General features: G+C 45.3%; 1 protein-coding gene across 1 annotated transcript; it reads right to left on the bottom strand.

Annotated features, from left to right (window-relative positions):
* Positions 1-477: 477 nt before the first annotated feature.
* Positions 478-16,187, bottom strand: LOC309450662 (RAC-beta serine/threonine-protein kinase-like; the record flags this gene model as incomplete). Its single annotated transcript, XM_082073686.1, has 6 exons — positions 16,155-16,187; positions 11,926-12,070; positions 10,725-10,856; positions 4,328-4,393; positions 3,322-3,390; positions 478-615 (listed from the first exon to the last, which is right to left on the bottom strand). Exons 3-6 carry the CDS (start codon positions 10,851-10,853, stop codon positions 478-480), a joined length of 402 nt encoding a protein of 133 aa, XP_081929812.1. The 5' UTR covers positions 10,854-10,856; positions 11,926-12,070; positions 16,155-16,187.
* Positions 16,188-22,727: the final 6,540 nt, after the last annotated feature.

Below are 22,727 nucleotides of genomic sequence, written 5' to 3'. Positions count from 1 at the left end.
TGGGGACACACAGACATGGGGACAAGATGACTCTTGGGGACACAGACATGGGGACAAGGAGACTCTTGGGGACACACAGACATGGGGACACACAGACATGGGGACAAGGAGCCTTGGGGACACAGACATGGGGACAAGGAGCCCTGGGGACACACAGACATGGGGACACACAGACATGGGGACAAGATGACCCTTAGGGACACCAGGACATGGGGACAAGGAGCCCTTGGGACACACAGACATGGGGACACACAGACATGGGGACAAGGAGCCTTGGGGACACACGGACATGGGGACAAGAAGACTCTTGGGGACACCAACATGGGGACACACAGACATGGGGACAAGATGACTCTTGGGGACACAGACATGGGGACAAGGAGCCCTGGGGACACACAGACATGGGGACACACAGACATGGGGACACGGAGCCCTTGGGGACACACAGACATGGAGACACACGGACATGGGGCCACATCAGCGCGGTGTCACCTTGATGTCCCTGTAGACGACGTCGCGCGAGTGCAGGTACTCGAGGGCCGAGACGATCTCGGCGCCGTAGAAACGGGCGCGATCCTCGGAGAACACGCGCTCGCGGGACAGGTGGAAGAACAGCTGGGGAACCGGGAAACGGGCCGGAAGTCAGCGGGAAGGGAGCGGGAAGTGGGCAGGGAGGGAGAGGGAAGGGAGGGGAAGGGAGAGGGAAGGGAGAGGGAAGTCAGCGGGAAGGGAGCAGGAAGTGGGCGGGAAGTGAGAGGGAAGGGAGAGGGAAGGGAGAGGGAAGGGAGAGGGAAGGGAGAGGGAAGGGAGAGGGAAGGGAGAGGGAAGGGAGAGGGAAGGGAGGGGAAGTGAGCGGGAAGGGAGAGGGAAGGGAGAGGGAAGGGAGTGGGAAGTGAGCGGGAAGCGAGCGGGAAGGGAGAGGGAAGGGAGCGGGAAGTGAGTGGGAAGGGAGAGGGAAGGGAGAGGGAAGGGAGAGGGAAGGGAGCGGGAAGGAAGTGAACAGGAAGGGAGTGAATGGGGAGGAAGTGAGTGGGGGGAAGTGAACGGGGGGGAAGTGAAACAGGGAGGAAGTGAGTGGGGGGAAGTGAACGGGGGGAAGTGAACGGGGAGGAAGAGAGTGGGGAGGAAGTGAGACAGGGAGGAAGTGAAATGGGGAGGAAGTGAGGGGGAGGAAGTGATATGGGGAGGAAGTGATATGGGGGGGAAGTGAACGGGGAGGAAGTGAGCGGGGAGGATGTGGGGGGGGAAGTGAAACAGGGAGGAAGTGAAGGGGAGGAAGTGAGACGGGGAGGCGGGGGGACAGGACGAGAGGGAAATGGAGCGGAAATGGAGTGGAAGGGAATGGAGTGAAGCGGAATGAGCTAAAAAATGTAATTAATGAACTAAAGCCAAGTGATTTGAGGCGGGAATTGGGAAATTTGGGAAATAAATTTGGGAATTTTGAAATTTGACATTTTGAAATGTGGAAATTTTGGGAATTTGGGAATTTTTGAATTTGGGAATTCAGAAATTTGGGAATTTGGAAATATTGGAATTTGGACATTTGGAAATCTGGGAATTTTGAGATTTTGAAATTTGGGAATTTTGAAATTTGGGAATTCGGATATTTTGGAATTGAGGAATTTTGAAATTTGGAAACCTGGGAATTTTGAAATTTGGAAAATTTAAAATTTGGAAAAATTCAAATTTGGAAAACAGGAATTTTTGGAATGTTGAAATTTGAGAATTTCAAAATTTGGGAACTCAGGAATTTCGGCATCTGGGAATTTAGAAATTTTGCAATTTGGGAATTTTTGGAAATTTGAAATTTGGGAATTTTGAAATGTGGAAATTTTGGAATTTAGGAAATCTTGAAATGTGGTAATTTGGAAATTCCAAAATCTGGAAATTCAGAAATTGGGAATTTGGAAAAGTTGAAATTTGGAAAATTTGGGAATTCAGAAATTTTGGAATTTGGAAATTTGGAAATCTGGGAATTTGGATATTTTGGAATTTAGGAATTTTGAAATTTTGAAACCTGGGAATTTTGAAATTTGAAAATTTGAAATTTGGGAAATTTTAAATTTGGAAAACAGGAATTTTTGGAATGTTGAAATTTGGAAATTTCAAAAATTTCAATTTTGAAATTTGGGAATTTCAAAATTTTGGAACTCAGGGATTTCGGAATCTGGGAATTTCAAAATTTTGCAATTTGGGAATTTGGAAAATGGGAAATTTGGAAATTTGGGAATTTTGAAATGCGGCAATTTTGGAATGTAGGAATTTTTGAAATCTTGAAATTTGGTCATTTGGAAATTCCGAAATCCGGAAATTAAGAAATTTGGGAATTTGGAAAAGTTGAAAATTTGGGAATTTGGGAATTCGGGAATTTTGCTATTTGGGAATTTGGAAATTCGAAATTTGGAAAAGTTGAAATTTGAAAAATTTGGGAATTTGAAAATATTGGAATTTGGAAATCTGGGAATTTTGAGATTTTGAAATTTGGGAATTCGGATATTTTGGAATTGAAGAATTTTTAAATTTGGAAACCTGGGAATTTTGAAACTTTTGAAATTTGGAAAATTTAAAATTTGGAAAAATTTGAAATTTGGAAAATTTAAAATTTGGAAAATTTTGAAATTTGGAAAAATTAAAATTTGAAAAACAGGAATTTTTGGAATGTAGAAATTTGGGCATTTCAACATTTGGGAACTCAGGAATTTCGGCATCTGGGAATTTAGAAATTTTGCAATTTGGGAATTTTTGGAAATTTGAAATTTGGGAATTTTGAAATTTGGGAATTTTGGAATTTGGGAATTTTGGAAATCTTGAAATGTGGGAATTTGGAAATTCCAAAATCTGGAAATTCAGAAATTGGGAATTCGGAAAAGTTGAAATTTGGAAAATTTGGGAATTCGGGAATTTTGCTATTTGGGAATTTGGAAATTTGAAAATTTGGAAATTTGGAAATATTGGAATTTGGAAATTTTGGAAGTCTGGGAATTTTGAGATTTTGAAATTTGGGAATTCAGATATTTTGGAATTGAGAAATTTTGAAATTTGGGAACCTGGGAATTTTGAAATTTGGAAAAATTGAAATTTGGAAAATTTTGAAATTTGGAAAATTTTAAATTTGGAAAACAGGAATTTTTGGAATGTAGAAATTTGGGAATTTCAACATTTGGGAACTCGGGAATTTCGGAATGTGGGAATTTAGAAATTTTGCAATTTGGGAATTTGGAAAGTTGGAAATTTGGAAATTTGGGAATTTGGAAAAGGTGAAATTTGGAAAATTTGGGAATTTGGAAATTTGAAAATTTGGGAATTGGGAAATGTGCGCACCTCCCCGCCGTTGGCGTACTCCATGACGAAGCAGAGCCGGTCGTTGGTCTGAAAAGCGTATTTTAGGGCCTGCGAAAAGGGGAAAAAAGGCGAATTTTGGTGAAAATTGGGCTGGAAAACATCATCTCTATCATATATATATAATATATCCAGCCATAGCACCCTGAGAACACCTGATCTGGGAAGCTAAGCAGGGTCGGGCCCGCTCAGCACTTGGATGGGAGACCATATATATATATATATACAGCCATAGCACCCTGAGAATGCCTGATCTCATCTGATCTGGGAAGCTAAGCAGGGTCCACCCCGGTCAGTACTTGGATGGGAGACCTTGTATATATATATGTATATATAGACCATATATATCCAGCCATAGCAGCCTGAGAATGGCTGATCTGGGAAGCTAAGCAGGGTCGGCCCCAGTCAGGACTTGGATGGGAGACCATATATATATATATATATATATAGCCATAGCACCCTGAGAATGCCTGATCTCATCTGATCTGGGAAGCTAAGCAGGGTCCACCCGGTCAGTACTTGGATGGGAGACCTTGTATATATATATATATATACCATATATATCCAGCCATAGCACCCTGAGAATGGCTGATCTGGGAAGCTAAGCAGGGTCCACCCTGCTCAGTACTTGGATGGGAGACCATATATATATATATATATATATATATATATATATATATATATATATATATATAATATATACAGCCATAGAACCCTAAGAATGGCTGATCTGGGAAGCTAAGCAGGGTCGGGCCCGTTCAGCACTTGGATGGGAGACCATGTATATACACCCATAGCACCCTGAGAATGGCTGGTCTGGGAAGCTAAGCAGGGTCCACCCCGCTCAGTACTTGGATGGGAGACCATATATAGATATATATACAGCCATAGCACCCTGAGAATGGCTGGTCTGGGAAGCTAAGCAGGGTCGGCCCCGCTCAGCGCTTGGATGGGAGACCCGGTGGCCCCGCGGGGTCGGGTGACGTACGGTCAGGAAGGGGTGGCGCGTGTTCTGCAGGACGCGGCTCTCGGTCACCGTATGCGCCACCTCGTCCTGCGGAAGGGAGCGGAAAAGGCACCGTTGGGTTAAGCCCGACCTAAACGGTTTGATCCCAGCTCAAATTGTTTCATCCCAACCCAAATGATTCGACCCAGACCCAAATTATTTGATCCCGACCCAATTATTTTGATCCCAACCCAAATTATGTCATCTCAACCCAAATTATAATTCCAACCCCAATTATTCGTCCCGTTCCCAAACTATTTGATCCCAACCTAAATAATTTGATCTCAACCCAAATTATGTGATCTCAACCCAAATTATTTGATCTCATTCCCAAACTATTTGATCCCAACCTAAATAATTTGATCCCGGCCCAAATTATTGGATCCCAACCTGAATTCTTTTGATCCCAACCCAAATTATTTAATCCTGACCCAAATTATTTAATCCTGACCCAACCTATTTAATCCCAACCCAAATTATTTTGATCCCAGCCCCAATTATTTTGATCCCAACCCAAATTATTTTGATCCCAACCCAAATTATTTGATCTCAACCTAAATTATTTGATCTTGACCCAAGTATTTTGATCCCAACCCAAATTATTTTGATCTCAACCCAAATTATTTGATCTCATTCCCAAACTATTTGATCCCAACCTAAATAATTTGATCCCGACCCCAATTGTTGGATCCCAACCTGAATTGTTTTGATCCCAACCCAAATTATTTGATTCCAACCAAATTATTTTGATTCCAGCCTAATTATTTTGATTCCAACCTAATTATTTGATCCCAACCAAAATTATTTGATTCCAGACCCAATTATTTGATCCCAACCCAAATTATTTAATCCCCGCCCAATTTATTTAATCCCAGCCCAAATTATTTAATCCCAGCCCAAATTATTTAAACCCAGCCCAAATTATTTAATCCCAACCCAATTTATTTAATCCCAGCCCAAATTATTTAATCCCGACCTGAATTATTTAATCCCAACCCAAAGTATTTGATCTCAACCCAAATTATTGGATCCCAACCTAAATTACTTTGATCTCAGCCCAAATTATTTAATTCCAAACCAAATTATTTTGATTCCAACCTAATTATTTGATCCCAACCAAAATTATTTGATTCCAGCCCAAATTATTTGATCCCAACCCAAATTATTTAATCCTGACCCAACCTATTTAATCCCAACCCAAATTATTTTGATCCCGGCCCCAATTATTTAATCCCAACCCAAATTATTTGATCCCAACCCAAATTATTTTGATCCCAACCCAAATTATTTGATCCCAACCCAAATTATTATAATGCAAACTATTTGATCCTAACCCAAATTATTTGATCTCCACCTAAATTATTTGATCCCGACCCAACTATTTTGATCACAACCCAAATTATGTAATCTCAACCCAAATTATAATTCCAATCCCAATTATTTGATCCCATTCCCAAACTATTTGATCCCAACCTAAATAATTTGATCCTGACCCAAATTATTGGATCCCATCCAAATTTTTTGATTCCAACCTAATTATTTTGATTCCAACCTAATTATTTGACCCCAACCAAAATTATTTGATTCCAGCCCAAATTATTTTATCCCAACCCAAATTATTTAATCCCGACCCAAATTATTTAAACCTGACCCAGGCCATTTAATCCCAACCCAAATTATTTTGATCCCAGCCCCAATTATTTAATCCCGACCCAAATTATTTAATCCTGACCCAGGCCATTTAATCCCAACCCAAATTATTTTGATCCCAACTCAAATTATTTGATCCCAGCCCCAATTATTTGATCCCAGCCCCAATCATTTGATCCCAGCCCCAATTATTTAATCCCAGCCCAAATTATTTAATCCCAACTCCAATTATTTGACCCCAACCCAAATTATTTTGATCTCAACCCAAATTATTTTATCCCAACCCAAATTATTATTCCAACACAAACTATTTGATCCCAACCCAAATTATTTGATCTCAACCTAAATTATTTGATCCCAACCTAAATTCTTTTGATCCCAACCCAAACAATTTAATCTCAACCCAAATTATTTAATCTCAACCCAAATTATTTGATTCCAACCCAAATTATTTTGATTCCAACCTAATCAGTGGATCCCAACCGAAATTATTTGATCCCGACTCAATTTATTTAATCCCCACCCAAACTATTTAATCTCCACCCAAACTATTTGATCCCAACCCAAATTGTTCGATTCTGACCCAAAATATTTGATCCCAACCCAGATTATTTTGATCCCAACCTAAATAATTTAATCCCAACCCAAATTATTTAATCCCCACCCAAACTATTTAATCTCCACCCAAGCTATTTGATCCCAACCCAAATTGTTCGATTCTGACCCAAACTATTTAATCCCAACCCAGATTATTTTGATCCCAACCTAAATAATTTAATCCCAACCCAATCTATTTAATCCCCACCCAAACTATTTGATCCCAACCCAAATTGTTTGATTCTGACCCAAAATATTTGATCCCAACCCAGATTATTTTGATCCCAACCTAAATAATTTAATCCCAACCCAAATTATTTAATCCCCACTCACATTATTTAATCTCCACCCAAACTATTTAATCCCCATCCAAACTATTTGATCCCAACCCTCATTATTTTGATCCCAACCTAAATAATTTAATCCCCACCCAAACTATTTGATCCCAACCCAAATTTTTCGATTCTGACCCAAACTATTTAATCCCAACCCAGATTATTTTGATCCCAACCTAAATAATTTGATCCCAGCCCAATGATTGGCTCCCACCCCAGTGATTGGCTCCCAGCCCCGTGATTGGCTCCTACCCCTGTGACTGCCTCCCAACCCCGTGATTGGCTCCCAGCCCCAATGATTCGATCCCAGCCCCAATGATTTGATCCCAGCCCAAATTATTTAATCCCAACCCAAACTATTTAATCCCCACTCACATTATTTAATCCCCACCCAAACTATTTAATCCCCACTCACATTATTTAATCCCCACCCAAACTATTTAATCCCCAAATTACTTAATCCCGACCCAAACTATTTAATCCCAACTCAAATTACTTAATCCCGACCCAAACTATTTAATCCCCACTCAAATTACTTAATCCTGACCCAAACTATTTAATCCCGACCCAAACTATTTAATCCCCACTCAAATTACTTAATCCCGACCCAAACTATTTAATCCTGACCCAAACTATTTAATCCTGACCCAAACTATTTAATCCTGACCCAAACTATTTAATCCCGACTCAAACTATTTAATCCCCACTCAAACTATTTAATCCCCACTCAAATTACTTAATCCCGACCCAAACTATTTAATCCCCACTCACATTATTTAATCCTGACCCAAACTATTTAATCCCCACTCAAATTATTTAATCCTGACCCAAACTATTTAATCCCCACTCAAATTATTTAATCCTGACCCAAACTATTTAATCCTGACCCAAACTATTTAATCCCCACTCAAATTACTTAATCCCGACCCAAACTATTTAATCCCCACTCACATTATTTAATCCTGACCCAAACTATTTAATCCCCACTCAAATTATTTAATCCTGACCCAAACTATTTAATCCCAACCCAAACTATTTAATCCTGACCCAAACTATTTAATCCCCACTCAAATTACCTAATCCCGACCCAAACTATTTGATCCCAACCCAGATGATTTTGATCCCAACCTAAACAATTTGATCCCAGCCCAATGATTGGCTCCCAGCACAGTGAATCCATCCCAGCCCAGTGATTGGCTCCCAGCCCAATGATTCAATCCTAGCCCAAACTATTTGATCCCAACCCAAATTATTTAATCCCAACCCAAACTATTTAATCCTGACCCAAACTATTTAATCCCCACTCAAATTACTTAATCCCGACCCAAACTATTTAATCCCCACTCAAATTACTTAATCCCAACCCAAACTATTTAATTCCCACTCAAATTATTTAATCCCGACCCAAACTATTTAATCCCCACTCAAATTACTTAATCCCCACCCAAACTATTTAATCCCAACCCAGATGATTTTGACCCCAACCTAAACAATTTGATCCCAGCCCAATGATTCGATCCCAACCCAAATTATTTAATCCCAACCCAAACATTTTAATCCTGACCCAAACTATTTAATCCCCACTCAAAGTATTTAATCCTGACCCAAACTATTTAATCCCCACTCAAATTATTTAATCCCCACCCAAACTATTTAATCCCAACCGAGATTATTTTGATCCCAACCTAAATAATTTAATCCCAACCCAAATTATTTAATCCCCACCCAAACTATTTAATCCCAACCCAGATGATTTTGATCCCAACCTAAATAATTTAATCCCAACCCAAATTATTTAATCCTCACCCAAACTATTTAATCCCAACCCAAACTATTTAATCCCCACTCAAACTATTTAATCCCAACCCAAACTATTTAAACCTGACCCAAACTATTTAATCCGCACTCACATTATTTAATCCCAACCCAAACTATTTAATCCCCAAATTATTTAATCCCGACTCAAACTATTTAGTCCCCACTCAAATTACTTAATCCCCACCCAAACTATTTAATCCCAACCCAGATGATTTTGACCCCAACCTAAACAATTTGATCCCAGCCCAATGATTCGATCCCAACCCAAATTATTTAATCCCAACCCAAACTATTTAATCCTGACCCAAACTATTTAATCCCAACCCAAACTATTTAATCCCAACCCAAACTATTTAATCCCGACCCAAACTATTTAATCCCAACCCAAACTATTTAATCCCAACCCAAACTATTTAATCCCCAAATTATTTAATCCCGACTCAAACTATTTAATCCCCAAATTATTTAATCCCGACTCAAACTATTTAATCCCCACCCAACCTATTTAATCCCGACCCAACCTATTTAATCCCGACCCAAACTATTTAATCCCAACCCAAACTATTTAATCCCCACCCAAACTATTTAATCCCCACTCAAATTATGTAATCCCCACCCAAACTATTTAATCCCAACCGAGATGATTTTGATCCCAACCTAAATAATTTAATCCCAACCCAAATTATTTAATCCCAACCCAAACTATTTAATCCCAACCCAAACTATTTAATCCCCACTCAAACTATTTAATCCTGACCCAAACTATTTAATCCCGACCCAAACTATTTAATCCCGACCCAAACTATTTAATCCCCAAATTATTTAATCCCGACTCAAACTATTTAATCCCCACTCAAATTACTTAATCCCCACCCAAACTATTTAATCCCAACCCAGATGATTTTGACCCCAATCTAAACAATTTGATCCCAGCCCAATGATTCGATCCCAACCCAAACTATTTAATCCCAACCCAAACTATTTAATCCTGACCCAAACGATTTAATCCCGACCCAAACTATTTAATCCCAACCCAAACTATTTAATCCCAACCCAAACTATTTAATCCCCACCCAAACCATTTAATCCCCACCCAAACCATTTAATCCCCACCCAAACCATTTAATCCCCACCCAAACCATTTAATCCCCACCCAGACTATTTAATCCCAAACCAAACTATTTAATCCCAACCCAAACTATTTAATCCCAACCCAGATGATTTTGATCCCAACCTAAATAATTTAATCCCAACCCAAACTATTTAATCCCCACTCAAATTACTTAATCCCCACCCAAACTATTTAATCCCAACCCAGATGATTTTGACCCCAACCTAAACAATTTGATCCCAGCCCAATGATTCGATCCCAACCCAAATTATTTAATCCCAACCCAAACTATTTAATCCTGACCCAAACTATTTAATCCCCACTCAAACTATTTAATCCTGACCCAAACTATTTAATCCCAACCCAAACTATTTAATCCCAACCCAAACCATTTATTCCCCACCCAAACCATTTAATCCCCACCCAAACTATTTAATCCCAAACCAAACTATTTAATCCTGACCTAAACTATTTAATCCCAACCCAGATGATTTTGATCCCAACCTAAATAATTTAATCCCAACCCAAACTATTTAATCCCCACTCAAATTACTTAATCCCGACCCAAACTATTTAATCCCAACCCATATTATTTTGATCCCAACCTAAATAATTTAATCCCAACCCAAACCATTTAATCCCCACCCAAACTATTTAATCCCCACTTACATTATTTAATCCCAACCCAAACTATTTAATCCCCACCCAAACTATTTAATCCCAACCCAGATGATTTTGATCCCAACCTAAACAATTTGATCCCAACCTAAACAATTTGATCCCAGCCCAACGACCCGATCCCAGCCCGCGGTTGGCTCCCAGCCCCCGATTGGCCGGCGCGGGCGCGGCGCGGGCCCTGATTGGGCACCTTGGCGATGACGACGTCCTTGCGCAGGATCTTCATGGCGTAGTAGGCGCCGCTGCCCCTGTGCCGCACCAGGATCACCTTCCCAAACGTGCCCTTGCCCAGCAGCTGCAGGTACTCGAAGTCGCCCATGGTCTGGGGACATGGGGACAATGACATGGGGACACGGGGACATGGGGACACGGGGACATGGGGACATGGGACATGGGGACATGGGACATGGGGATATGGGAACATGGGACATGGGACATGGGACATGGGGACATGGGGACACGACGTGGGGACGTGGAGATATGGGGACATGGGGACATGGGGACATGGGACATGGGGACATGGGGACATGGGGACACGACGTGGGGACATGGAGATATGGGGACATGGGGACATGGAGATATGGGGACACGACGTGGGGACATGGAGATATGGGGACATGGGGACATGGAGATATGGGGACACAGAGATATGGGGACATGGGACATGGGGACATGGACATGGGGACACAGAGATGGGGACACAGAGATGGGGACAAGGAGACTTGGGGACATGGACATGGGGACATGGGACATGGGGATATGGGACATGGGACATGGGGACATGGGGACATGGGACATGGGGATATGGGGACATGGGACATGGGGACATGGGGACATGGACATAGGGACACGGACATGGGGACACGACGTGTGGACACAGAGATATGGGGACATGGAGATATGGGGACACACACATGGGGACATGGAGACTTGGGGACATGGGGACATGGAGATATGGGGACACAGAGATATGGGGACATGGAGCCTTGGGGACATGGGGATGGGGACATGGAGATATGGGGACATGGGGACACGGGGACACGGACATAGGGACACACGGACAAGGGGACACACGGACACATGGGCAAACGGACACTCACGGCCCGGGGGACACACAGACATGGGGACAAGGAGCCTTGGGGACACAGACATGGGGACACCAGGACATGGGGACAAGAAGCCCCTTGGGGACACACGGACATGGGGACAACATGACCCTTAGGGACACAGACATGGGGACAAGAAGACATTTGGGGACACACAGACATGGGGACACACGGACGCGGGGACACACGGACATGGGGACAAGGAGCCTTGGGGACACCCGGACATGGGGACACACGGACACATGGACAGACGGACACACGGACACGGGACACACGGACACTCACAGCCCGGGGGCGGCTCCGCGCGGCCCCATCGGCGTCCTCGGTGTCCCCGGTGTCCCCGGGTGACTCCGCCCGGGGCGGCCCCGCCCCCTCCTGCCGCTCCTTCAGCCTGCCGGCCACCGATTGGATGGCGCCGAGCCACTCCTCCCTGCCGACGGCCAATCAGAGACAGGGAGGGGTTGGGGTGGGAACTCCCCGGGCGTCAATGGGATGTGTGGGGCAGTTTTGGGGCAATTTCGGAAGGTTTTGGGGCAATTTCGGGACATTCTGGGGCCATTTGGGGAGGTTTTGGGTGGATTTCAGGACATTTTGGGTGGATTTCAGGACATTTCGGGTGGATTTGGGGACATTTTCAGTGGATTTTGGGCGGTTTTGGGTGGATTTGGGGACATTTTGGGTGGATCTGGGGACATTTTGGGTGGATTTGGGGACATTTTGGTGGATTTGGGGACATTTTGGGTGGATTTTGGGCAGTTTTGGGTGGATTTTGGGACATTTTTGGTGGATTTTGGGCGGTTTTGGGTGGATTTTGGGACATTTTGGGTGATTTTGGGACATTTTGGGTGGTTTTGGGGCAGTTTTGGGTGGATTTGGGGCAGCTTTGGGTGGATTTTGGGACATTTCGGGTGGATTTTGGGACATTTTTGGTGGATTTTGGGCGGTTTTGGGTGGATTTTGGGACATTTTGGGTGATTTTGGGACATTTTGGGTGGTTTTGGGGCAGTTTTGGGTGGATTTGGGGCAGCTTTGGGTGGATTTTGGGACATTTTGGGTGGATTTGGGGCAGTTTTGGGTGGATTTTGGGACATTTTGGGTGGATTTTGGGACATTTTGGGTGGATTTTGGGACATTCTGGGGCCATTTTGGGAGGTTTTGGGTGGATTTCAGGACATTTTGGGTGGATTTGGGGACATTTTGGGTGGATTTTGGGACATTTTAGGTGGATTTTGGGACATTTTGGGTGGATTTGGGGACATTTTGGGTGGATTTTGGGCAGTTTTGGGTGGATTTTGGGCAGTTTTGGGTGGATTTGGGGACATTTTGGGTGGATTTGGGGACATTTTCAGTGGATTTTGGGCGGTTTTGGGTGGATTTTGGGACATTTTGGTGGATTTGGGGACATTTTTGGTGCATTTTGGGCGGTTTTTGGTGTATTTTGGGCAGTTTTGGGTGGATTTTGGGACATTTTGGTGGATTTGGGGACATTTTGGGTGGATTTTGGGCAGTTTTGGGGCAGTTTTGGGTGGATTTTGGGACATTTTGGGTGGATTTGGGGCAGTTTTGGGTGGATTTTGGGACATTTTGGGCAGTTTTGGGTGGATTTGGGGAGATTTTGGGCCCATTTCGGGATATTTTAGGGCAATTTTGGGAGGTTTGGGGTGTATTTTGGACGGTTTTGGGTGGATTTGGGGCAGTTTTTGGTGTATTTTGGGCGTTTTTGGGCGGATTTTGGGGTGTTTTTGGTGTATTTTGGGCGGTTTTTGGTGTATTTTGGGCAGTTTTGGGCGGTTTTTGGTGTATTTTGGGCAGTTTTGGGTGGATTTTGGGCAGTTTTGGGCGGTTTTTGGTGTATTTTGTGTGGTTTTGGGTGGATTTTGGGCTCCTTGCACTCCTGGGTGTCCCCGGGTGACCCCGCCCGGGGCGGCCCCGCCCCCTCCTGCCGCTCCTCAGCCTGCCGGCCACCGATTGGATGGCGCCGAGCCACTCCTCCCTGCCGACGGCCAATCAGAGACAGGGAGGGGTTGGGGTGGGAACTCCCCGGGCGTCAATGGGACGTGTGGGGCAGTTTTGGGGCAATTTCGGAAGGTTTTGGGGCAATTTCGGGACATTCTGGGGCCATTTGGGGAGGTTTTGGGTGGATTTCAGGACATTTTGGGTGGATTTCAGGACATTTCGGGTGGATTTGGGGACATTTTCAGTGGATTTTGGGCGGTTTTGGGTGGATTTGGGGACATTTTGGGTGGATCTGGGGACATTTTGGGTGGATTTGGGGACATTTTGGTGGATTTGGGGACATTTTGGGTGGATTTTGGGCAGTTTTGGGTGGATTTTGGGACATTTTTGGTGGATTTTGGGCGGTTTTGGGTGGATTTTGGGACATTTTGGGTGGTTTTGGGGCAGTTTTGGGTGGTTTTGGGGCAGTTTTGGGTGGATTTGGGGCAGCTTTGGGTGGATTTTGGGACATTTCGGGTGGATTTTGGGACATTTTGGGTGGATTTGGGGCAGTTTTGGGTGGATTTTGGGACATTTTAGGTGGATTTTGGGACATTTTGGGTGGATTTGGGGACATTTTGGGTGGATTTTGGGCAGTTTTGGGTGGATTTGGGGACATTTTGGGTGGATTTGGGGACATTTTCAGTGGATTTTGGGCGGTTTTGGGTGGATTTTGGGACATTTTGGTGGATTTGGGGACATTTTGGGTGGATTTTGGGCAGTTTTGGGTGGATTTTGGGCAGTTTTGGGTGGATTTGGGGACATTTTGGGTGGATTTTGGGCGGTTTTGGGTGGATTTGGGGCAGTTTTGGGTGGATTTTGGGACATTTTGGGTGGATTTTGGGACATTTTGGGTGGATTTGGGGACATTTTGGGCGGTTTTGGGTGGATTTGGGGAGATTTTGGGCCCATTTCGGGATATTTTAGGGCAATTTTGGGAGGTTTGGGGTGGACTTTGGGACATTTTGGGTGGATTTGGGGACATTTTGGGTGGATTTGGGGCGGTTTTGGGGCAGTTTTGGGTGGATTTGGGCCCATTTTGGGAGGTTTTGTGTGAATCTGGGGACGTTTTTGGTGTATTTTGGGCCGTTTTTGGTGCATTTTGGGCGGTTTTTGGTGTATTTTGGGCGGTTTTTGGTGTATTTTGGGTGGTTTTGGGTGGATCTTGGGCGGTTTTGGGTGGATTTGGGGCCATTTTGGGCCCATTTTGGGACATTTTGGGCCCATTTCGGGCTGTTTTTGGTGCATTTTGGGTGGTTCTGGGCGGATTTTGGGCCGTTTTTGGTGCATTTTGGTCGTTTTTTGGTGAATTTTGGGCAGTTTTGGGTGTATTTTGGGCGGTTTTGGGTGGATTTGGGGCAGTTTTGGGTGGATTTGGGGCAGTTTTGGGTGGATTTGGGGATGTTTTGGGTGGATTTTTGGGATGTTTTGGGTGGATTTTGGGTGGATTTTGGGCGGTTTTGGGTGGATTTAGGGTGTTTTTTGGTGGATTTTGGGTGGTTTTTGGTGTATTTTGGGCCGTTTTTGGTGTATTTTGGGTGGATTTTGTGCAGTTTTTGGTGTATTTTGGGTGGATTTGGGTGGATTTTGTGCAGTTTTGGGTGGATTTGGGTGGATTTGGGACATTTTGGGTGGATTTTGGGCGGTTTTGGGTGGATTTGGGGACGTTCTGGGGCCCTTTTGGGCAGTTTTGGGTGGATTTGGGGAGGTTTTGGGCCCATTTTGGGATGTTTTGGGGCCATTTCAGGAGATTTTGGGCCCATTTCAGGACGTTCTGGGCCCGTTTTGGGACATTTTGGGGCAATTTCAGAAGATTTTGGGGCCATTTCGTGAGGTTCTGGGTGGATTTGGGGAGGTTTGGGGTGAATTTGGGGCAGTTTGGGGCGGATTTGGGTGGATTTTGGTGGGTTTTTGGTGGATTTGGGGCAGTTCTGGGTGGATTTTGGGCGGTTTTGGGTGGATTTTGGGACATTTTGGGTGGATTTGGGGCGGTTTTGGGGCAGTTTTGGGTGGATTTGGGTGGATTTTGGGATGTTTTGGGTGGATTTTGGGTGGTTTTGGGTGGATTTTCGGTGGATTTGGGGCAGTTTTGGGTGGATTTTGGGTGGTTTTGGGTCAGTTTTGGGTGGATTTTGGGACATTTGGGTGGATTTGGGCAGTTTTGGGTGGATTTTGGGACATTTTGGGTGGATTTTGGGTGGATTTGGGGACATTTTGGGCGGTTTTGGGGAGATTTTGGGCCCATTTCGGGATATTTTAGGGCAATTTTGGGAGGTTTGGGGTGGATTTTGTGTGGATTTTGGGTGGATTTTCGGTGGTTTTGGGTGGATTTGGGGACATTTTCTGTGGATTTTGGGATGTTTGGGTGGATTTTGGTGTATTTTGGGCCGTTTTTGGTGTATTTTGGGCGGTTTTGGGCCGTTTTTGGTGCATTTTGGTCGTTTTTTGGTGTATTTTGGGCGGTTTTTGGTGTATTTTGGGCCGTTTTTGGTGTATTTCCGGTGTATTTTGGGTGTTACTGCAGCTGCGGTGTCTCCACGTGGAAGGTTCTCTCGATGATTTGGGTGGATTTGGGCGGATTTGGGCGGATTTTGGGATGTTTTTGGTGGATTTTGGGTGGTTTTGGGTGGATTTTGGGTGGATTTGGGCGGTTTCGGGTGGAATTTGGGCGTTTTTGGGTGGATTTGGCGACGTTTTGGGTGGATTTTGGGAGGTTTTGGGTGAATCTGGGGACGTTTTTGGTGTATTTTGGGCGGTTTTGGGCTGTTTTTGGTGTATTTTGGGCCGTTTTCGGTGTATTTTGGGCAGTTTTGTGTGTTTTTGGGGTGTATTTGGGTGTTACCGCAGCTGGGTCGTCTCCACGTGGAAGGTTCTCTCGATGATTTGGGTGGATTTGGGGCAGTTTTGGGCCGTTTTTGGTGTATTTTGGGTGGATTTTGTGCAGTTTTTGGTGTATTTTGGGTGGATTTGGGTGGATTTTGTGCAGTTTTGGGTGGATTTGGGACATTTTGGGTGGATTTTGGGCGGTTTTGGGTGGATTTGGGGACGTTCTGGGGCCCTTTTGGGCAGTTTTGGGTGGATTTGGGGAGGTTTTGGGGCCATTTCGGTATGTTTTGGGTGGTTTTTGGGCGGGTTTGGGTGGATTTGGTGCCATTTTGGGCCCATTTTGGGAGGTTTTGGGGCAATTTCAGAAATTTTGGGGCCATTTCGTGAGGTTCTGGGTGGATTTGGGGAGGTTTGGGGTGAATTTGGGGCAGTTTGGGGCGGATTTGGGTGGATTTTGGTGGGTTTTTGGTGGATTTGGGGCAGTTTTGGGTGGATTTTGGGCAGTTTTGGGTGGATTTTGGGACATTTTGGCTGGATTTGGGGCGGTTTTGGGGCAGTTTTGGGTGGATTTGGGTGGATTTTGGGATGTTCTGGGTGGATTTTGGGTGGTTTTGGGTGGATTTTCGGTGGATTTGGGGCAGTTTTGGGTGGATTTTGGGTGGTTTTAGGTCAGTTTTGGGTGGATTTTGGGACATTTTGGGTGGATTTTGGGTGGATTTGGGGACATTTTGGGCGGTTTTGGGGAGATTTTGGGCCCATTTCGGGATATTTTAGGGCAATTTTGGGAGGTTTGGGGTGGATTTTGTGTGGATTTTGGGTGGATTTTCAGTGGTTTTGGGTGGATTTGGGGACATTTTCTGTGGATTTTGGGCAGTTTTGGGCCGTTTTTGGTGCATTTTGGGCCGTTTTTGGTGTATTTTTGGTGTATTTTGGGCCGTTTTTGGTGTATTTTGGGCCGTTTTTGGTGCATTTTGGGCCGTTTTCGGTGTATTTTGGGCAGTTTTGTGTGTTTTTGGGGTGTATTTGGGTGTTACCGCAGCTGGGTCGTCTCCACGTGGAAGGTTCTCTCGATGATTTGGGTGGATTTGGGTGGATTTGGGGCAGTTTTGGGCCGTTTTTGGTGTATTTTGGGTGGATTTTGTGCAGTTTTTGGTGTATTTTGGGTGGATTTGGGTGGATTTTGTGCAGTTTTGGGTGGATTTGGGTGGATTTGGGACATTTTGGGTGGATTTTGGGCGGTTTTGGGTGGATTTGGGGACGTTCTGTGGCCCTTTTGGGCAGTTTTGGGTGGATTTGGGGAGGTTTTGGGCCCATTTTGGGATGTTTTGGGGCCATTTCAGGAGATTTTGGGCCCATTTCAGGACGTTCTAGGCCCGTTTTGGGACATTTTGGGGCAATTTCAGAAGATTTTGGGGCCATTTTGTGAGGTTCTGGGTGGATTTGGGGAGGTTTGGGGTGAATTTGGGGCAGTCTGGGGCGGATTTGGGTGGATTTTGGTGGGTTTTTGGTGGATTTGGGGCAGTTTTGGGTTGATTTTGGGCGGTTTTGGGTGGATTTGGGGCGGTTTTGGGGCAGTTTTGGGTGGATTTGGGTGGATTTGGGACATTTTGGGTGGATTTTGGGCGGTTTTGGGTGGATTTGGGGACGTTCTGGGGCCCTTTTGGGCAGTTTTGGGTGGATTTGGGGAGGTTTTGGGCCCATTTCGGTATGTTTTGGGTGGTTTTGGGGCGGGTTTGGGTGGATTTGGTGCCATTTTGGGCCCATTTTGGGAGGTTTTGGGGCAATTTCAGAAGATTTTGGGGCCATTTCGTGAGGTTCTGGGTGGATTTGGGGAGGTTTGGGGTGAATTTGGGGCAGTTTGGGGCGGATTTGGGTGGATTTTGGTGGGTTTTTGGTGGATTTGGGGCAGTTCTGGGTGGATTTTGGGCAGTTTTGGGTGGATTTTGGGTGGCTTTGGGTGGATTTTCGGTGGATTTGGGGCAGTTTTGGGTGGATTTGGGGTGGTTTTGGGTCAGTTTTGGGTGGATTTTGGGACATTTCGGTGGATTTGGGCAGTTTTGGGTGGATTTTGGGACTTTTTGGGTGGATTTTGGGACATTTTGGGTGGATTTTGGGTGGATTTGGGGACATTTTGGGCGGTTTTGGGGAGATTTTGGGCCCATTTCGGGATATTTTAGGGCAACTTTGGGAGGTTTGGGGTGGATTTTGTGTGGATTTTGGGTGGATTTTCGGTGGTTTTGGGTGGATTTGGGGACATTTTCTGTGGATTTTGGGATGTTTGGGTGGATTTTGGGCAGTTTTGGGCCGTTTTTGGTGTATTTTGGGCCGTTTTTGGTGTATTTTGGGCGGTTTTGGGCCGTTTTTGGTGCATTTTGGTCGTTTTTTGGTGTATTTTGGGCGGTTTTTGGTGTATTTTGGGCCGTTTTTGGTGTATTTCCGGTGTATTTTGGGTGTTACTGCAGCTGCGGTGTCTCCACGTGGAAGGTTCTCTCGATGATTTGGGTGGATTTGGGCGGTTTTGGGCGGATTTTGGGATGTTTTTGGTGGATTTTGGGTGGTTTTGGGTGGATTTTGGGTGGATTTGGGCGGTTTCGGGTGGAATTTGGGCGTTTTTGGGTGGATTTGGGGACGTTTTGGGTGGATTTTGGGAGGTTTTGGGTGAATCTGGGGACGTTTTTGGTGTATTTTGGGCGGTTTTGGGCTGTTTTTGGTGCATTTTGGGCCGTTTTTGGTGTATTTGGGGCAGTTTTGTGTGTTTTTGGGGAGTATTTGGGTGTTACCGCAGCTGGGTCGTCTCCACGTGGAAGGTTCTCTCGATGATTTGGGTGGATTTGGGTGGATTTGGGGCAGTTTTGGGCCGTTTTTGGTGTATTTTGGGTGGATTTTGTGCAGTTTTTGGTGTATTTTGGGTGGATTTGGGTGGATTTTGTGCAGTTTCGGGTGGATTTGGGACATTTTGGGTGGATTTTGGGCGGTTTTGGGTGGATTTGGGGACGTTCTGGGGCCCTTTTGGGCAGTTTTGGGTGGATTTGGGGAGGTTTTGGGGCCATTTCGGTATGTTTTGGGTGGTTTTGGGGCGGGTTTGGGTGGATTTGGTGCCATTTTGGGCCCATTTTGGGAGGTTTTGGGGCAATTTCAGAAGATTTTGGGGCCATTTCGTGAGGTTCTGGGTGGATTTGGGGAGGTTTGGGGTGAATTTGGGGCAGTTTGGGGCGGATTTGGGTGGATTTTGGTGGGTTTTTGGTGGATTTGGGGCAGTTTTGGGTGGATTTTGGGCAGTTTTGGGTGGATTTTGGGACATTTTGGCTGGATTTGGGGCGGTTTTGGGGCAGTTTTGGGTGGATTTGGGTGGATTTTGGGATGTTCTGGGTGGATTTTGGGTGGTTTTGGGTGGATTTTGGGTGGATTTGGGCGGTTTCGGGTGGAATTTGGGCGTTTTTGGGTGGATTTGGGGACGTTTTGGGTGGATTTTGGGAGGTTTTGGGTGAATCTGGGGACGTTTTTGGTGTATTTTGGGCGGTTTTGGGCTGTTTTTGGTGCATTTTGGGCCGTTTTTGGTGTATTTTGGGCAGTTTTGTGTGTTTTTGGGGAGTATTTGGGTGTTACCGCAGCTGGGTCGTCTCCACGTGGAAGGTTCTCTCGATGATTTGGGTGGATTTGGGTGGATTTGGGGCAGTTTTGGGCCGTTTTTGGTGTATTTTGGGTGGATTTTGTGCAGTTTTTGGTGTATTTTGGGTGGATTTGGGTGGATTTTGTGCAGTTTCGGGTGGATTTGGGACATTTTGGGTGGATTTTGGGCGGTTTTGGGTGGATTTGGGGACGTTCTGGGGCCCTTTTGGGCAGTTTTGGGTGGATTTGGGGAGGTTTTGGGGCCATTTCGGTATGTTTTGGGTGGTTTTGGGGCGGGTTTGGGTGGATTTGGTGCCATTTTGGGCCCATTTTGGGAGGTTTTGGGGCAATTTCAGAAGATTTTGGGGCCATTTCGTGAGGTTCTGGGTGGATTTGGGGAGGTTTGGGGTGAATTTGGGGCAGTTTGGGGCGGATTTGGGTGGATTTTGGTGGGTTTTTGGTGGATTTGGGGCAGTTTTGGGTGGATTTTGGGCAGTTTTGGGTGGATTTTGGGACATTTTGGCTGGATTTGGGGCGGTTTTGGGGCAGTTTTGGGTGGATTTGGGTGGATTTTGGGATGTTCTGGGTGGATTTTGGGTGGTTTTGGGTGGATTTTCGGTGGATTTGGGGCAGTTTTGGGTGGATTTTGGGTGGTTTTAGGTCAGTTTTGGGTGGATTTTGGGACATTTTGGGTGGATTTGGGCAGTTTTGGGTGGATTTTGGGACATTTTGGGTGGATTTGGGGACATTTTGGGCGGTTTTGGGGAGATTTTGGGCCCATTTCGGGATATTTTAGGGCAATTTTGGGAAGTTTGGGGTGGATTTTGTGTGGATTTTGGGTGGATTTTCGGTGGTTTTGGGTGGATTTGGGGACATTTTCTGTGGATTTTGGGCAGTTTTGGGCCGTTTTTGGTGCATTTTGGGCCGTTTTTGGTGCATTTTGGGCCGTTTTTGGTGCATTTTGGGCCGTTTTTGGTGTATTTTGGTGTATTTTGGGCCGTTTTTGGTGTATTTTGGGCGGTTTTTGGTGCATTTTGGGCCGTTTTCGGTGTATTTTGGGCAGTTTTGTGTGTTTTTGGGGTGTATTTGGGTGTTACCGCAGCTGGGTCGTCTCCACGTGGAAGGTTCTCTCGATTATTTGGGTGGATTTGGGTGGATTTGGGGCAGTTTTGGGCCGTTTTTGGTGTATTTTGGGTGGATTTTGTGCAGTTTTTGGTGTATTTTGGGTGGATTTGGGTGGATTTTGTGCAGTTTTGGGTGGATTTTGTGCAGTTTTGGGTGGATTTGGGTGGATTTGGGACATTTTGGGTGGATTTTGGGCGGTTTTGGATGGATTTGGGGACGTTCTGGGGCCCTTTTGGGCAGTTTTGGGTGGATTTGGGGAGGTTTTGGGCCCATTTTGGGATGTTTTGGGGCCATTTCAGGAGATTTTGGGCCCATTTCAGGACGTTCTGGGCCCGTTTTGGGACATTTTGGGGCAATTTCAGAAGATTTTGGGGCCATTTTGTGAGGTTCTGGGTGGATTTGGGGAGGTTTGGGGTGAATTTGGGGCAGTTTGGGGCGGATTTGGGTGGATTTTGGTGGGTTTTTGGTGTATTTTGGGCCGTTTTTGGTGCATTTTGGGCCGGTTTTGGTGCATTTTGGGCCGTTTTCGGTGTATTTTGGGCAGTTTTGTGTGTTTTTGGGGTGTATTTGGGTGTTACCGCAGCTGGGTCGTCTCCACGTGGAAGGTTCTCTCGATGATTTGGGTGGATTTGGGGCAGTTTTGGGCCGTTTTTGGTGTATTTTGGGTGGATTTTGTGCAGTTTTTGGTGTATTTTGGGTGGATTTGGGTGGATTTTGTGCAGTTTTGGGTGGATTTGGGTGGATTTGGGACATTTTGGGTGGATTTTGGGCGGTTTTGGGTGGATTTGGGGACGTTCTGGGGCCCTTTTGGGCAGTTTTGGGTGGATTTGGGGAGGTTTTGGGCCCATTTTGGGATGTTTTGGGGCCATTTCAGGAGATTTTGGGCCCATTTCAGGACGTTCTGGGCCCGTTTTGGGACATTTTGGGGCAATTTCAGAAGATTTTGGGGCCATTTCGTGAGGTTCTGGGTGGATTTGGGGAGGTTTGGGGTGAATTTGGGGCAGTTTGGGGCGGATTTGGGTGGATTTTGGTGGGTTTTTGGTGGATTTGGGGCAGTTCTGGGTGGATTTTGGGCGGTTTTGGGTGGATTTGGGGACATTTTGGGTGGATTTGGGGCGGTTTTGGGTGGATTTTGGGACATTTTGGCTGGATTTGGGGCGGTTTTGGGGCAGTTTTGGGTGGATTTGGGTGGATTTTGGGATGTTTTGGGTGGATTTTGGGTGGTTTTGGGTGGATTCTCGGTGGATTTGGGGCAGTTTTGGGTGGATTTTGGGTGGTTTTGGGTCAGTTTTGGGTGGATTTTGGGACATTTGGGTGGATTTGGGCAGTTTTGGGTGGATTTTGGGACATTTTGGGTGGATTTTGGGTGGATTTGGGGACATTTTGGGCGGTTTTGGGGAGATTTTGGGCCCATTTCGGGATATTTTAGGGCAATTTTGGGAGGTTTGGGGTGGATTTTGTGTGGATTTTGGGTGGATTTTCGGTGGTTTTGGGTGGATTTGGGGACATTTTCTGTGGATTTTGGGATGTTT

This window comes from Streptopelia decaocto, assembly GCF_964273445.1.
Source record: "Streptopelia decaocto genome assembly, chromosome: 27".
NCBI classification, from domain to species: Eukaryota; Metazoa; Chordata; class Aves; order Columbiformes; family Columbidae; genus Streptopelia; species Streptopelia decaocto.
Note: the sequence above shows the minus strand (reverse complement) of the source record. Positions and strands in the feature narration are given on the sequence as shown.